This window comes from Hydra vulgaris, chromosome 12, assembly GCF_038396675.1.
Source record: "Hydra vulgaris chromosome 12, alternate assembly HydraT2T_AEP".
In the NCBI taxonomy this organism is placed as follows: domain Eukaryota; kingdom Metazoa; phylum Cnidaria; class Hydrozoa; order Anthoathecata; family Hydridae; genus Hydra; species Hydra vulgaris.
The window spans coordinates 3,515,001-3,533,130 of record NC_088931.1 but is presented as its reverse complement, the minus strand read 5'-3'; the positions used below and the strand labels follow the sequence as shown (position 1 = coordinate 3,533,130).

The window sequence follows — 18,130 nt, the reverse complement described above, 5'->3', positions numbered from 1 at the left end:
AAAAGAAAATAATGTGAAACTTTCTTTTTTTAAAGATATTACTTTATTGTAGCTATTTTTTTTCTTTAATAGTCAAATAGTTTTCTCTTTGATGGCTGATGACTCAACCTTATTCTCCTGTTATGACAAATAGTCTTCTCTTTGATGGCTGATGACTCAACCTTATTCTCCTGTTATGTCAAATAGTCTTCTCTTTGATGGCTGATGACTCAACCTTATTCTCCTGTTATGACAAATAGTCTTCTCTTTGATGGCTGATGACTCAACCTTATTCTCCTGTTATGACAAATAGTCTTCTCTTTGATGGCTGATGACTCAACCTTATTCTCCTGTTATGACAAATAGTCTTCTCTTTGATGGCTGATGACTAAACCTTATTCTCCTGTTATGACAAATAGTCTTCTCTTTGATGGCTGATGACTCAACCTTATTCTCCTGTTATGTCAAATAGTCTTCTCTTTGATGGCTGATGACTAAACCTTATTCTCCTGTTATGACAAATAGTCTTCTCTTTGATGGCTGATGACTCAACCTTATTCTCCTGTTATGACAAATAGTCTTCTCTTTGATGGCTGATGACTAAACCTTATTCTCCTGTTATGACAAATAGTCTTCTCTTTGATGGCTGATGACTCAACCTTATTCTCCTGTTATGACAAATAGTCTTCTCTTTGATGGCTGATGACTAAACCTTATTCTCCTGTTATGACAAATAGTCTTCTCTTTGATGGCTGATGACTCAACCTTATTCTCCTGTTATGTCAAATAGTCTTCTCTTTGATGGCTGATGACTCAACCTTATTCTCCTGTTATGTCAAATAGTCTTCTCTTTGATGGCTGATGACTCAACCTTATTCTCCTGTTATGTCAAATAGTCTTCTCTTTGATGGCTGATGACTCAACCTTATTCTCCTGTTATGTCAAATAGTCTTCTCTTTGATGGCTGATGACTCAACCTTATTCTCCTGTTATGTCAAATAGTCTTCTCTTTGATGGCTGATGACTCAACCTTATTCTCCTGTTATGTCAAATAGTCTTCTCTTTGATGGCTGATGACTCAACCTTATTCTCCTGTTATGTCAAATAGTCTTCTCTTTGATGGCTGATGACTCAACCTTATTCTCCTGTTATGTCAAATAGTCTTCTCTTTGATGGCTGATGACTCAACCTTATTCTCCTGTTATGTCAAATAGTCTTCTCTTTGATGGCTGATGACTCAACCTTATTCTCCTGTTATGACAAAAAGTCCTCTCTTTCTATATTATAATAACTACTGATTACACATTATATCATTATACATAATATAATATAATTTGATATATATAGTGATTTGTAATCTATTTGTTGTGCTTTTTTTTAAATCATGATTGGTATTCCGAATAGCTCGCAATATATGACTAAATAAACTGAATCACCAAATACAAAGCCAAATATTCAGGTCATCATCTTCATCTCTAACAATAATTTACTTATTAAAGTTCTATTTATTGAAATTTTTAAATTATGAATGTGTTATTTTTATTCGATCAGTTTTTTAAATTGGTAAGGTTAGAGTGTCAAATCATTTTTTTAAATCCAGATTTCTGTATTACAAGTAACTGAGTTCTCCTGTATTACAAATAATTGAATTCTTCTGTCAATTTCTGCAATTTTACAACAAATTAAATTTTAGTTCTAAACTACTAAAATAAGTTTTTTTTACTGATATTTAAGTTCTTTTTATCTTTTATTTTTATATTTTTTTAACACATTTTTTACTAAAATAATATCTAAAAGTCAATTGTTTCACCTTCAGGGTTAGGGTTATGGTTGAACATTTCTAAGCTTTTTTCAGGGTTTTTTTTTCACTGATCATATAAAACTATTATTAAAATATTGGAATTTTATTGATTTGTTTCTTTACAAGCATTGAGTAAACTGCACAAATATTTGCACTCTAATGAACATTTTTTTATATGAAAGTATTAACAAGCGAAACTTTTATACTATCATTTTCAAAGTATAGCATATACATATACATAGATGTATATATTTATATATACATATATATATATATATATATATATATATATATATATATATATATATATATATATATATATATATATATATATATATATATATATATATATATATATATATATATATATATACACATGCATTTTTATACATATACAGCGTGGAAGATAAGAAATTGAAGGCAAGCAGTCAATTTGACTGGCAAACACACGGAGACGGTCAAATGTTTTTTTCATATGTTCAAATTTTTTTTTCTTTGTTTAAATTTTCATCTGAGTAAGAGTTCTTTATAATTGAAACTAAACACATAAAAATAACTTAATGCTTAAAAATGAACAAACTCGTATTATTAAAAAAATAATGATTTTAAATAAAATCAATGCATTTTCTAAATTTAAACTTGCAAATAACTAACCTTCAAGTTACCTGCTAATGTTAATTTGATTAAAATAACGCTTGCTTGCACAGATTTTCATTCAATTAAAAAAAAGAAGTTTGATAATATCCAAGTTATTTAATGTTGAATTTTATACAATATTAAAAAAATTAAAACTGAATACTTAATACTATAAAAAATCATTTTATAGAAAGAGAAAAAATTGTGTAAATGTGCAGTTGATAATTTTAAATTTAATTTAAAAATAATTCATTCATTGCAATGGTTTCTCATTGACAGGAAAAAGCTACAAAAAAGCTAAATGAAAAGATTAGATAAAAATATAAATATATTACATTTTAAAAACTGTTGAAATTATATATTTATAATTTTATTAACACTCGTGCGCAAGTTTTTTACTATTTAAACTTGATACTTAATACTGAGTAAAAAATTGATTTATGAAGCACTATTACAAAATTACTAGTGTTACATAAAACGAGATTTTACTAAACATATTTATTTTTAACAATCCTAATATAGAAAATTTTAAATTTACCTATCATTCATACACTTATTACATTTGCAGCAAATGAGAGCAAGTAGAAAATAGTTTTTTTTTTTTTCCTACTTGAAAAGTGGCTAAGTACAGTTGAAAGAAATATGTTCTCTGTTAAATACAGCAACTATTATATATTTCTATGTTATTGTAAAAAGAATATATTAAATAATGTTAATAAAACAATAACTAAACAAAATAAGAACTTCAATCATTTATGAAAAAAGAAAATTTTAACCATTAGGAAAATTAAAGTTATTTAAATAAGTAAAGCAAAAAAAAAAACAATTGATATAGTTTTAGCAAATAAAATGTATAATCAATATAAAAAAGAAATTTGTAAACTCTCTATTAGTTCTGATATAAATACAGAATACAGCATTGTTGATAATAATACTGGAAATAGCTATCATTTTATTGTTGATTTTCTGTATCATTTAGTCCTATTAACTGAATATGAAAAATATGATTTATCGCTTTAATGAATCTCAATTTTCTACTTTTTTTGACTTCCTTGACCAGCAAATTATCATCTTTCATATTTTAGCTCAAGGAGTGTGAGGGTTGAAACAAAGTCTTAATGTTATCTGTAAAAAAAACAAGTGAGCATGTATCAGGGTTTTTTTATATCAGTGCAGCATTAGTGATGTGGCTTTATTTTAGAAGTGTGGAATTATGTAGTATATTAATTTTCAAGATTCTTTTTTTGTCTATAAAAGAATTTATAATTCAAGACTTGCTTTTACAGAAAAAAGCAACTATTTATATTGCACTATTTTTAAGGATCTGAAAAGTTTACAAAAGAAGAACAATCAAAAAGCACGAGATTATTTTGAACAATTCAATGAACATATTTATTTAGAATCAAATAAAATTAAACAATAAAAGTTCAAATTATTTGATGGAGTAATGTTTTATTTATTGGCATTAGCATCCTATTTAGTTCATGTTACTTCATATTCAGTGAACTTTTAACAATGCTAGTGTGCTTGAAAATCTTTCTAAAATTTAAATTTCGTTTTTACAAATTGAGCTGTTTATTTATTTTGTTATTGTTTTCGCCAATTGCAATTTTTTCGCTTTTTTTTCTGTGTGAATATAAAGATTGCTTTAAGTATTTCTGTACAAAGTAGTGTTTTTACTTTTTTAATATTTTCATTGCAAATCTAAGTTATTTTTTTCACATTTTTTTGTTAATTTGTTTATGATAGATTTCAAATTGAAATCTTTCATGATTGCAATATTTTATATAATTTTTGTTATTATTTCTTTTTATATGTTGTTCGGTTTGTCTTCTTTAGATGTTTATTAATTTAAAAAAATATTTAATTAATTCCTTATAATAAGAGTTTTAAAACTCTATTAAAACCATCCAAAATAAGGTTACATCTGGAATTATGTAGTTTAACGTTATATATTAATAACTTATTTCGCATCATAATTATGTTTTCATATCTTTATCACAATTATGTTATAAATTATAGTTTAGAGAAAAAATTAAAAAAATTATGGCCTTTTACAAATAAATTTTTTTTAGGGTGAGGTACTTGGTATAACAAGGTTTGGGCTTGCAAAAATGAAAGAAAGTGTTCTTATGTTAGCATCGGTATTAGTTTTTTAAAATGATTTCAAAAATTAGGTTGATTTTAAATATAAACTAGTATGTTTTGAATTTTTGACCTTGGTTATAGTTTGAAAGAACTGCAGATCATTTATTTGATGCCTCCTACTATGGAAAGAAAGATGCAATAAATGGTAAGCAAATATTTTTAAATTTCAATGTTAAAATTTTTTTAATAAAATGTCCATTATTGTTATATATATATATATATATATATATATATATATATATATATATATATATATATATATATATATATATATATATATATATATATAACAATAAGCATGAAACTTAAAGATGTGAAAATTTTATTTTCTACATATATATTGTAAAATGTATATGTTCAAAATAAAGCTTTCTTTTATTTTCTACAAATATATTTTATTATATATATTTTATTATATTTATATATATATATGTTCTATCATATATTGTAAAATATATATGCTCCAAATAAAACTTTTTTTTTTTTTCTACATATATATTTTACAATATATATATATATATATATATAAGTAGTATAAAAAGGACATTTTTTTTCAACTATATACCTATCCATATTCTCAAATCATATTTCAACCGTATCAACAATAATATATTAATATATTATGGCTACATCAATTTCACAAGTTCTTCGAACTTAGCTTAAGCGTAAAAGAAAACATTTCCTATTAAATCAGACTTATCAATTCTTTATTATCAACCCATGAGTTGAACGAATCAGGATAACCGTACCCCTTTACTAATGATTTGTTTTTAAGTTTACAAATAACGTTTTCAATCCTAAATATATTTTGATGTGTTTTTTGCATTTCTTGTTCATAAAAAGTACCTTGTATTTCTTCACTATTATCGTCAGTTAATTTATAAGTTGGTGGATCTATGAACTGAACTTGTGGCACTGTAAAAACTTCTTCAGTCCATCTCGGTGTGTATCCTTTTTCACACGTTCCTTTCTTTTTAGTTATCCTAACTCTATCACCAATTAAAAACTTTGGACTTACAGACTCTGATCGTACATTTCTATTTAGATTGAACCAAACAATATTTTCATTCTTTTTATCGCTAGCTTCAACTGGTGTCATTTTAATTGAAGAATGCTTTTTGTTATTGTATTTATTTACCATTTCATCTAAGACATCAATATATTTTCTAGTAGAATTAGCTGAAAAGTACTTAAACATTTTATCTTTCATTGTTCTATTCCAACGTTCAACTACACAACTTTTTTCTTCATTTTCAGTTGAGTATAACTCAACACCTAGCGCTTTAACATGCTTATTATAAAATTCTAAGCCCTTATCTACCCATATTTTTTGACATTTTCTTTCGTGGAAGATTTTATTTAAAGCATTAGCAACATCAACTCCAGTTTTACTCTTCAGTGGAACAATCCATCCATACTTAGAAAAAACATCAATCACCATTAATAAGTATTTTATACAGTCATTGAATTTGGAAAAAGATTTCATGTCAACTAAATCAGCAGCCCATATTTCATCGATTCCATTTACAATCACTTTTCTTTTTCTGAAATATTTTACAACTGGTTTATGAAGTTCGTTTGCAAGTTCGTCAGTCCATTTCAGATCCTTCGGATCCATAAGAATTAATTCTTTATCCTCTTTTTTTTCTTTGATCGTTTGTAGTTTTTTTGAGTAGTTTTAACACCTAAGTCATATGGGTCTTAAAGACCTAACCCAAATTTTGCTTTAGATGTTCTAATAGGTTTTATAATACCTTGTTCAATTCTTTCACGTATAGTTGGATTTTTTATAGAATCCATTTTTTCAATCATAATTTTATCAGCTAAATTTCTTTTTGCTGTGTCATTGAAGTATTTATAAGCAAGATCGTGATGGTAAGCTGCATTATCAACTCTATCTATAGGTTTACTCCATTCTTTATATGCGTCAGTAGAAGTTAATCGTTCATCTAAATTAGTACCAGGACCTGCAGAGTTCATTCCAGGTAAATGCATTTCACCTGGAAACTTTGACCATGGTAGTTTTATTTTACGTGTTGCTGAATTTATCGAACTCACTAAATCTCCTCCTTTTTTTGAGGATACAAATTGAGTTTTTAATCTTCCACAAATAGGGCAAATTCAACGTTGCATATTTCTATTGTTTTTACTCACAACATTTTGCAAGTTTAGTGTATTTGTTTTTTTTCTACATTTAACACAGTACATTTTATATATATAAAAAAATTTTTATATAAAAAATCATGATATATAAAAAAATAGATATTATAGATTTGTCATGGAATGCGAATAGCAATAAGAGAAATAATAATAAGTTGTTTCGTAAGAGTATAAGAGGAATTATTGTTGGAAAGTTGAGTTGTGGAAAATCTACTTTATTATTGAATTTACTTTTGAGTCCTGGTTGGTTAGACTATAATAATTTACAAGATTTTGGAAAATCTCTTTTTCAACCAGAATACAAAATATTATAGCAATCTTTTGAACAAAAATTACCAAAAGAAGTTATTCTTAATCTATTTAGGTTTAAAGACGAAATAAAAAAATCAAATGAAAATCCAGATTTTGTAACTGAAGAAATTTCAAAAAATTTAAATGAGAAAACAGATATGGAGTGCAAGTTTTTTGAAGCAGCAGAAGATGTGCCAGATCCTCAAGATCTTGATATTCATAAGAATAATTTGATGATATTTGATGATTTACAATTAACAAAGCAAAATAAGTGTGAAAAATATTATATAAGAGGAAGACATAGTAATGTAGATTGTTTCTATCTTGCACAAAATTATTTTATGTTACCTAGGCAAACTATACGAGAAAATGCAAATTTTATTTGCTTATTTCCTCAAGATTCAAAGAATTTAAATCACATATATAATGATCATGTTTCAAGTGATATGGGAAAAGATGAGTTAAAAATTTTTTGCAAAAAAGCATGGTCAGAGCCTCATGGATTTGTTATTATAGATCTATCTTCTAAAAGAGATTATAGAAAATATAGAAGTGGATTAAATTGTTTTTATATACCAAATTGTTGAAAATAGTATTATCTTATATATTAAAATGACATGTTTGTTAGTGAACGGAAATAGCAGTATATTAAGAACTATTTATAACCCTGTTATTCAATTAAGAGAAGACAGAGAATATGAAATTCGTATAGATACATCTTACAGTTTTCCTAATATTAATTCTTCAAACAATAATTTTAGATATAGCGCAAATAATGGATCAACTTGGAAGGATATAAACATTCCAATTGGATCTTATGAAATTAAAGATCTAAATGAATATATCCAATCGATTATGATAGCAAACGGTGATGCAACTTCAGGAGTTGAAAATATTATAATTGTAGCAAGTAGTAATACATTAAAATCAACTTTAACTACTGCAACTGGTTATAAAGTTGATTTTACAACTTCAAATTCAATTAGAACTGTTTTTGGTTTTGACAGTGGAATATATTCAGCAGGCTCTAATATAGGAACTAATATAGCAAAAATACTAAGTGTTAATAGTATATTAGTAACAAGTGACATAATAGAATCATCGTATGTAAATGGAGCAACTAGTAATGTTATATATTCATTTTTCCCAAAGGTAGGTCCTGGATATAAAATTATTAAAAAGCCGAATTACGTAACTTATTCACCATTAATGCTAAAAAAAAATATCAAAAATGGAAAATAGATTGGTTGATCAAGATGGAAATCTTTTGGATTTACGAGGAGAAGAAGTAAATATTAGATTTCATATAAGAGAAGTAGATAAGTCGTAAAATAATTTTTTAAAAAATTATTTTACTTACATACAGAATGAGTAAATATACTAATATTAAAGTATATTTACTTTAATATTAGTATATTTACTCAGAGGGACAATTGAAAAAAATTAAAAAAGCAATTGATGAAGATGGTTATGGAGCTAGTATTAAATTAGCTCATTCAGATCTTAATGGCAATCATGTATTAGCTGTAACAAAAAGGCAATTGAATAAAATTATGAAAGCATATGAGAAAGGTACTGGTGTGATAATTAATTTAAGTAAAGCGCAACTCATTCACAATTCTAAAATAGAGGATGGATTTCTAGGAGCACTATTACCTTTCCTTGGTACAGCTGGAAGATTTTTATTATCAAGCGTTGCTCCAGCTCTTACAACAGGTTTATTAACAGGAGTAGGTTCAGCAACTGGATCAGCTTTGGTTGATAAAATTGCTGGACGGGGTGTTGTGTACATGAAAAAGAATGCAAAAGGAATTAAAATAACTGCTGCAGGAAATAGTTTATATTTGAGACCATGGAGTAAAGGTAGTTCTATAGGTGATGGACTGTACTTATGTAGTGGAAATGGATATACATCAACAGGATCAGGTTTATTATTAGGACCAAATTCACCATTTGCTAATATTCCATTTTTGAATATACTTTTATGATTTATTTAAAAAATTTTTAATCTTTATAAAAAGAAATGCCATTACATATTTTAGGAAATATACCACGTGAACTTCCAAAACAACTTATTTAATCTAAAGTACACTCAAAGATATTCAAAGATTTAGAGCATCCTTCAGTCTTAATAAAAAAAATAAATTTGAAATATTTGCACAAAAAAACATTAAAATAAAATCTCTATCACATCAATATATTCTTTTAAAGTTTGGTGTAGTAGTTAATGAAGGTGTTGCGTTAGTTTCATTAAAAGAAGAACTCAAATTAAAAATGCTAAGTTTACAAAACTCTGTAATATCAGAGACTGTTGATGATATTATAATAAATGTTGATAATAATTCTGATTCTGATATATTGATTAAAAAAGGGGATAGTTTATGTTTTGCGAATTTATTGTAAATATATTAAAAATTATTTTTTCAAAAAAATAATTTTTACTTATTAAAATGGAGTTTAATTGCAAAAAGCTATGTAATAATATTTATTCAGGTATACAAAATGATAAAAATATTAATCAATTATATCCAAATCTTCCAAGTGCACCTGATGAAGAAAATAAGATAATTAGTGCACATCTATATCGACTAAACACAATTAGTGAGATTCAAAAGGAAATAGAGAGTGAGAGAGAAAAGAGAAATATGTTAAGTAAAAAGTATTATAGAGCTATAAAAATAATTTCAGCTATTGATAATTCATTACTAGCAAGCACTATGGCACTTGGAACTATTGGAATTGGCTTTTTAGCAACAATAGTTGCAGCACCAGTAGCTATCGCATGTGAAGGTGCAGTATTAGGAGCAGGTGTTTTATCATTAATAGGAGGACAAGTTAATAAAAAATTAAATTTACAAGCAGAAAAGCATGAAAAGATTAAAGTACTTGCTGATTCAAAACTAAATACAATAAGTGACTATATTTCTAAAGCTTTAGTAGATGGAAATATAGATGACAATGAATTTAAACTAATACTTAGTGAACTTGAAAAATTTAAAGCTATGCTTGAGCAAATTAGAACAAATTCAAAAGAATTAATGAATGAACAAACTAAAGAATCATTAATTAAACAAGGAAGAGATGAAGCAATTAATATACTCCAAAACAAATTTAGCAGTATGATTTAAATGAAAGGATGGGTGAAACTAAAGAACTTTTACCATCTCAACAAGATTATAAAGGTATGAGTCTAGGAAAAATTGCAACAGATTATTTAAGAATGTATGCTAATAGTAAAAAATCTGCAGATACTGCATTTGGAATACGTGATGAAGGTGGTATATTTTATATTGGAAAAAAACCAATACAAATTTATGATAATGATATAATTATTGATGATGAAAAATAATATGGTACTCTTGGTCTTTGGGAATTGATAGTTAAGTTTATTCCTAGTAAAGGAGTATATAATGAAGATGATCTTAAAAAATATCGAGATATATTAATACAAACAGATGCAATTACTTCTGAAAACCCATACAAACCAAAGTTGTCTCGTAGTGGAAAATACAGAGAAATAATAGCTCCTATTTGGAAAGACATAAAAGAAAATAGGAAGCGTGAATCAAGAGGAAATGGAATTGGAGGGAGAGTACAAACTATAATTCTTCCTAGCGACTATAATACATTAGTTGATCGGCTTTATTTGTGTATAGCTGCATGGAAAGCAGGTAACACTGGAGCAAGAAATGAAGGTGTTGCAGTTTGTGATGAATTATTACGGCGAGGTGAAATGGATAGTTCACAGTATAAAGTAATACAAAATCTTTTATAATTATATCTAACTATATAACAAAAATATATAGTACATAAAAAAATGCTAATTGTTAATAAGAGATATATAAAGAAACATGTTGTTGGAGGAAGTGGAATATTCGAAAGCATAAGAGATTTATTTAAATGAATAAAAACGTCAAATGTAACAAGAGTGTCATCAGCTATGTTGAAGAAGATGGCTGGTACTGATTTAGGAAAAACTGCAATAACTGCTGCTAAATCAGCAGGAAAAGAACTTTCAACATCAGCGATAGAAGCTGCTAGAAATGCTGCAGTTGAAAAAGGAAAACAATTAATTGATAAAGCATCTTCAAAAATATCTTCACAACCTGTTAATAATAGAATTGATGAATTAATTTCAAGTTTTGGAGCACCTAATTCTTATGGAAAAAATAATGCAGATGAAGTAACAACAAATATAAATAAATTGATGATGGGGTTTGCAATAAGATCAGTAAAAAAAGGCCCATCAAATAAAAATGCTATAAGAATAGAAGATCTTGTTAAAATGGGACGTGGACTTTGACTTGCGTAAATTTAGCTTTCGTAAATTTTTTTATATCGTTTTTTAAAAATTGTCAATCAAAAAAAAAAAATTTTATATTGTATATAAAAAAATAAAATGACAGCCGAAGTATTAAATTTTACAGAACTGATAGAGATAGATAATGGAATTGAAAAATATAACGAACTTGAATTTGAGCCAGTTAATGGCACAAATTTAAATAGTCCTGGAGAAATAAGAATTAACGTTTATGAAAAAGATATGTTCATACTTCCATCTAAAGCGTATCTCTTATTTGAAAAACAACTTGTTAAAGCTGATGGAACAACTTATGCTAATGCAGATGCAGTGACGCTTACAAATAATGGCCTTATGCATTTATTTGGTCGAATAACATACCAATTATCAAACAAAGAGATAGAAGCTGTTTATAATCCAGCTCAATCAACTACAATGTTAGGATTGCTTAATTATGCAAATGACTTTCAATTAGCGCAAGGATTAAATCAATTGTGGTATAAAGATACTACATCAACAGCAGTACTTGCTGATAACACAGGGTTTGCAACAAGACAAGCATACATAATTCAGAAACCAACTACAAAAGGAACATTTTCATTTTGCGTACCTTTAAGACACATTTTTGGATTCTGTAATGATTACGACAAAGTTCTTTATGGTATTAAACATACAATAACTCTTGTAAGACAAAGTGATGATAATGCAATTTTTAGACTTGCTGCTGCAGCTGCAGGAAAAGTTAATCTTAGTAAAATAGCATTGTTTATACCAAGTTTGATGCCATCAGATAAAGAAAAATATAAACTTGTTAAGGAAATTGAAAATAAAGTGACCATTCCAGTAAGTTTTAGAATGCGCCATTGTGATAATACAACTGTTCAACAAACTACTTTATTTAATTGGCATTTATCAATAAAGACATCTCCTGAAAATCCAAGATACATTATTGTCGGATTTCAAACAAATAGATCTAACGGTGACCAAACTGTCAATGCTTCAATATTTGATCATTATGACTTGAAAAGTATTTGCGTTAAGCTTGGTAGTGATTATACGTGCCCTTACATTGATTATAATTTGTCATTTCCAAATCAGCAAATTTCAAGAGCTTATAGAGAAGCATCTTTGTTTAAAGAAAAAATTTATGGAATGAATGAATTGATCGCAAACAGCAATATAAGCCCTTCTGACTATAGAGATTTATACCCACTTTTTGTTTTTGATATTAGCAAACAATCAGAAAATTTGAAATCATCAACAATACAAGCACAAATTAGAGCAACATTTAATACAAATGTACCAGCAAATACTCAGGCATATGCTCTTGTATTATCTGATAGAATCATAGAACTTCAATCAGATGGTAATAAATTTAATGTTAAATAAATTTTTGAAAATTAAATTTTTTTTGAAAATTATTTTAAATTTTTTTCTTTATATAATAAAAATGTATTATACAAAGAAAAGTTTAAAAAGTTTATTAGAAGAAAATAACATTTCAAAAACATCTGACAATATCGCTACATTGATAATGATTGCAATGGAAAATGGGCTATTAGATAAAGAATCTATTATGGCTGAAGTGAAAGAAGTAACTGAGAAAAGATCAGTTGGAAGACCTAGAAAACATCCAGTAAAAGATGTTGATGAGAAAAGATCAGTTGGAAAACCTAGAATACATCCAGTAAAAGAAGAGAAAAAAGAAATAGATCCAAAATATGAAAGATTAAGAAGAATTATGAAAAAACGAGTCACTATAAATTAACAAACATGGAAACAAGTGAAGAAACAGTATATAAATCCTTATATAGCGCAATGCGTGGAACTGGGCATGGATATAGATATCTTGAAATGCGTGATGGGAAGATTGATACTGGTTATAAAATTGAAATATCAAATTCTGAAAAATTAAAAAAAAATTAAAATATATTAAAAAAAAAATCTTTATATATAAAAATAAGAAATGATAATTTATTTGAAAATCTAAATGCGATTGAATTGTTAAAAGCTAAGTTAGATAAAGTTTATTTTTTAATGCAATTGAAATATCAAAGAAAAATTATAAAAGTAAAACTTGTCAAAAATTATAAAAGTAAAACTTGTCATATAGAAATAGAGATGCATTTAAATTTCATATGAAACTTTATATATAAAATATTGAGAAGAAAAAATATTTTGAAAAATGACATAAAGAAAATGAAAATTAAAAAAATAAAATCTTGTCATATAAAAATGGAAAATAATAAAACGGTAAAAGAATTAAAACAAATCTCTAAAGAGCGAAAAATTAAATATTATTATAATATGCTAAAAAGCGATCTCATAAGAGCGTTATTGCACACACAGATAAGAACAGAGTATCTACTTGATGAGCCTGTTCCAGATATATCGTCAACAACTTTAGCTGCGTCACCTTTCAGCCTATTACACAAATTAGAAAAGAAATAAATAAAAAGATAATTAATCTTGCAGATTTGATTGTATCATGCCCCTCATATGTTCCAGAACCAATTAAAAAGGTTGTGAATAAAAAATTTGATGAATTAAAATCTACAGTTTCAAATTTGTATCAAAAATATGGAATTAGAAATCCAATAGAATTTAAATTATCACAATCAGCTGTTAAAAATGTAACAAATCAGTTTTCATTTAAAGGAATAAAAGGATATGATGCTATATCTTTCATGAATGCTGCTAAAAATAGCGCTATTAAAGTACTAAACGAAAATCGAAATTCAAAGGTTTACATAATTCTCTATTGTGAAATGGAGCGTACTGATATTAAAACATGAGAAACTATATTCACATCTGCTCCATTTAGAACGAATAATCAAGTTGTATTAGAAACAACAGACTTAGACGAGTTTTATGAAACATCAAAGCTGAAAATTTTAGAATCTTTATCATCTTTTCAACAGTTAGGATCAGGTTGGAGATTTGTTTCTATTGAAAAGATGGATATCAATTTTATTGAGTATAATCCTATTAAAGCTAAATCATACGTTCCACTTGATAAAAATTTAGCAACTAAAAAAGCAATAATTAATATAAAGAATGAAGATAATCTTAACTTACTAGAATAAGTATGGGAAAAGCTTTTTTTTGCATGTAGTTTAATATAAAGTTGTATAAAATAACAGTGACTAAACAGACAAACCCTGAAGATATACTTAATTTTTGATAAATATATAATTTAAATAACTTCTTTAGCAATATGTTAATGTCGTGATGCAGGTTATATTAACATTAGAGTACTTTATGCTATTTATTTTATTTGATAGTTTTTTAAGTGGTGTATCGCAAGAGCATTTAATCCAACAGATAATAATCCTGATTAACAGATAATCATCATCAAAGAGTAGATAAAGAGCTTAAAAATCAAGCTGAAAAAATAAACTGGGAAAAAATAGATTTTCCAGTATCATTAAATCAAATCACACAATTTGAAAAGAACAATACATATATCAGTGTCAATGTATATAGTTATGAAAATTCAGAAGTTCATATTTTGCATGTATCAAAGAATAATGATTGCAAACATCTAATAGATTTACTATTAATCTCAAATGGAGAAACGAATCATTACTGTTTAATAAAAAATTTAAGCAGGTTACTTTCATCACAAACATCAAATAAACATTGAAAAAAACACTATTGTAGAAATTGTTTGTTAGGGTTTAACTCTGAAGAATCATTATCTAATCATAAATCGTATTGTGAAACACATGATTCAGTACGTATCGAACTTCCACTACCAAATTTCACAATGCAATTTACTAATCACAATAAATCAATGAGAGTTCCGTTTGTAGTATATGCAGACTTTGAAAGTTTTATCAAACAAATTGACATTTGTGAACCCAATCCGAATGAATCTTATACTAAACAATATCAAAAACATATTCCAAGTTCATTCTGTTATTACATTAAATGTTTTGATGAAAGTTTTTATCAAAGCAGTCCAGTCACATTTACTGCAAGTAGTGAAACAGATGATGTTGCACAAATTTTTGTTGATAGTTTACAAGAAGATATTAAGAAAATTTGTGATAGTATTAAATTTCCAAAAAAGATGATATTTACTCCTGAAAACAAGCATGACTTTAGATCAGCAATATCATGTCACATTTGTGGAGAAAAACTAAATAAAGATAAAGTACGTGACCACTATCATATTACAGGAAAATATAGAGGTGCTGCTCATCAAAATTGTAATTTAAATTATAAAATTCCAAAATTCTTTTCAGTGCTATTTCACAATTTATCTGGCTATGATTCTCACTTATTTATGAAGAAATTATCAGGAGGGAAATTGAGTTGCATACCAAACAATGAAGAAAAGTATATTAGCTTTTCTAGAAAAATCAAAGTCGATGAGTATATTAAAGAGGGTAAGAAATTTGAAGTTAAACGTGAAATTCGTTTTTTAGATAGTTATAGATTTATGCCTTCTTGTTTAGATGCTTTATCAAAGAATTTAGCAAAAGACCAGTGTAAAAATATCGGAAAATTATATTCAGGGAAACGATTAGATTTATTACTTAGAAAAGGTGTATATCCATATATTGGGTAGACTCTGTTGATAAATTTAATGAAACCCAATTACCACCAAAAGAATTATTCTTTTCAAAATTAAACGATGAAGGTATAAGTGATGATGATAACTCACATGCACAAAATGTATGGAATGAATTTCATTGCAAAATATTTAGAGACTATCACGACTTGTACAATGTTTCAGATGTGCTTTTACTAGCTGACATCTTTGAAAATTTTAGAGATGTTTGTATGAATTGTTATAAATTAGATCCTGCTTGGTATTATACATCACCTGGATTAGCTTGGGATGCAGCATTGAAGAAAACAAAAATAAAATTGGAATTGCTAAGTGATTACAATATGATCCTAATGATAAAAAAGGAATAAGAGGTGGAATTAGTATGATATCCAATAGGTTAGGAGCTTCTAATAATAAGTACATGGGTGACACAAATGACAAAAGCAAAGAATCAACATTCATTCAATATCTAGACGCTAATAATTTATATGGATGGGCAATGAGTAAACCACTTCCAACACATGGTTTTAAATGGATGGACGAAAATGACATAGAAAACTGGAAATCAATTACATGTATACTAGAAGTAGATTTGGATTACCCTGAACATCAACATGATGAACATAATGATTATCCACTTGCACCTCAAAGATTAAATATTGATTAAGTTGAAAAATTAGTCCCCAACTTGAATAATAAGAAAAAGTATATAGTACATTATGAAAATCTAAAACTATATGAAAGATTAGGATTAAAGATTACTAAAATTCATAGAGGCATAAAGTTTGAAGAAAGAGCATGGCTCAATGAATACATCGAACTAAATACAAACCTTAGAACTAAAGCAACGAAAATTTTGAAAAAGACTTTCAAACTGATGAACAACTCAGTATTTAGAAAAACAATGGAGAACATTGAGAACAGAGTTGATATTAGATTAGCAACAGACAGAAATGAAGCTATTAAATTAGCATCAAAACCAAACTTTGAAAGTAGAACAATATTTGATGAAAACTTAATAGCAATACATATGAAAAGAGCAAAATTACTTTATAACAAACCAATTTACTTAGGAATGTGTATATTAGATATGAGCAAAACTCTAATGTATAAATTTCATTATGATTACATAAAGAAAAAATACGCTGATCGAGCAAAACTTTTATTCACTGATACAGATTCTTTAGCATACAAAATAAAACAGAAGACTTTTATGCTGATATTTCTTAAGATGTTGAAAGCAAATTTGATACAAGTGAATATGACCCAAAACACCCAGCAATTAATAATGTAGATTTTGGAGTTGGTGTTAATAAGAAAGTAATAGGAATGTTTAAAGATGAGTCTGGAGGAGCACAAATTGAAGAATTTGTAGGACTCAGATCAAAGTTGTATTCTTACAAAGTACACAGAAAAGATAACAAAAAATGTAAAGGAGTAAAGAAAAATGTTGTTAAAAAGTATATTACACATGAAGATTACAAAATATGTTTATTAAGTAAAGAAAATAAGATGATGAATATGAATGTAATAATATCACATTCACATGAAATTTACACAAAAGAGATCAATAAAATAGCATTAAGCGCAGAAGACAATAAATAAGTTATTTTAGAAGATGGAATACACACATTAGCATATGGACACTATAAACTAAAAGAAAGAGGTCAAGTATAAGTCAAAGAGGTCAAGTAGCCCAAAGGGTAGGGGGTAAGGGAGCCCAAGGGGTAGGGGAGTCCAAAAAATATTTTTTGAGAAAAAAATAGTTTATAAATAAAAATGGAAAATAACATTTATAAACTTGTCAATGTTGAAAGAATAATTCTACCCAATGAACCACTAACAAATTTTCAATTGATCAAAGCAGCAAAAAAATTAAAAATAAAACATTTTAGAGGTGTATTTGTAAGAGATGAATTACCTAATTCTTATGGGTCTAATTCTTATGGATCCAAAGGATCTGAAAAACCAAAAAATGCACAAAGAAAAGAATGTGGAATATTAAATACAGGAGATTCAAGTACGCAGGGATTTTACTGGATTTGTTGGTACAAAGACAGTGATAAAAAACTAAGTTTTGACTCTTATGGACTTCCACCGCCTGTTGAAATTGTTAATTATTTAAAAAGTCCTGTTTATTATAACAGTGAAAGAGTTCAATTTGGAAATACCTCATTCTGTGGACACTTGTGTTTATATGTTTTGAAAAAACTAGATGAGCGACATGATTTTCAGAATATTATTAATAATCTAT

General features: G+C 26.9%; 1 protein-coding gene across 1 annotated transcript in view; it reads left to right on the top strand.

The window, feature by feature from the left end:
* LOC100208405 (DNA-directed RNA polymerase III subunit RPC1) overlaps positions 1 to 18,130 on the top strand; it is a 122,025-nt gene that overhangs the window by 100,199 nt on the left and 3,696 nt on the right. Inside the window, exons 30-31 of the mRNA XM_065811256.1 lie at positions 4,492 to 4,560; positions 4,646 to 4,709. Coding sequence (XP_065667328.1) covers positions 4,492 to 4,560; positions 4,646 to 4,709 — 133 coding nt within the window. The remainder of the gene's footprint in view (positions 1 to 4,491; positions 4,561 to 4,645; positions 4,710 to 18,130) is intronic.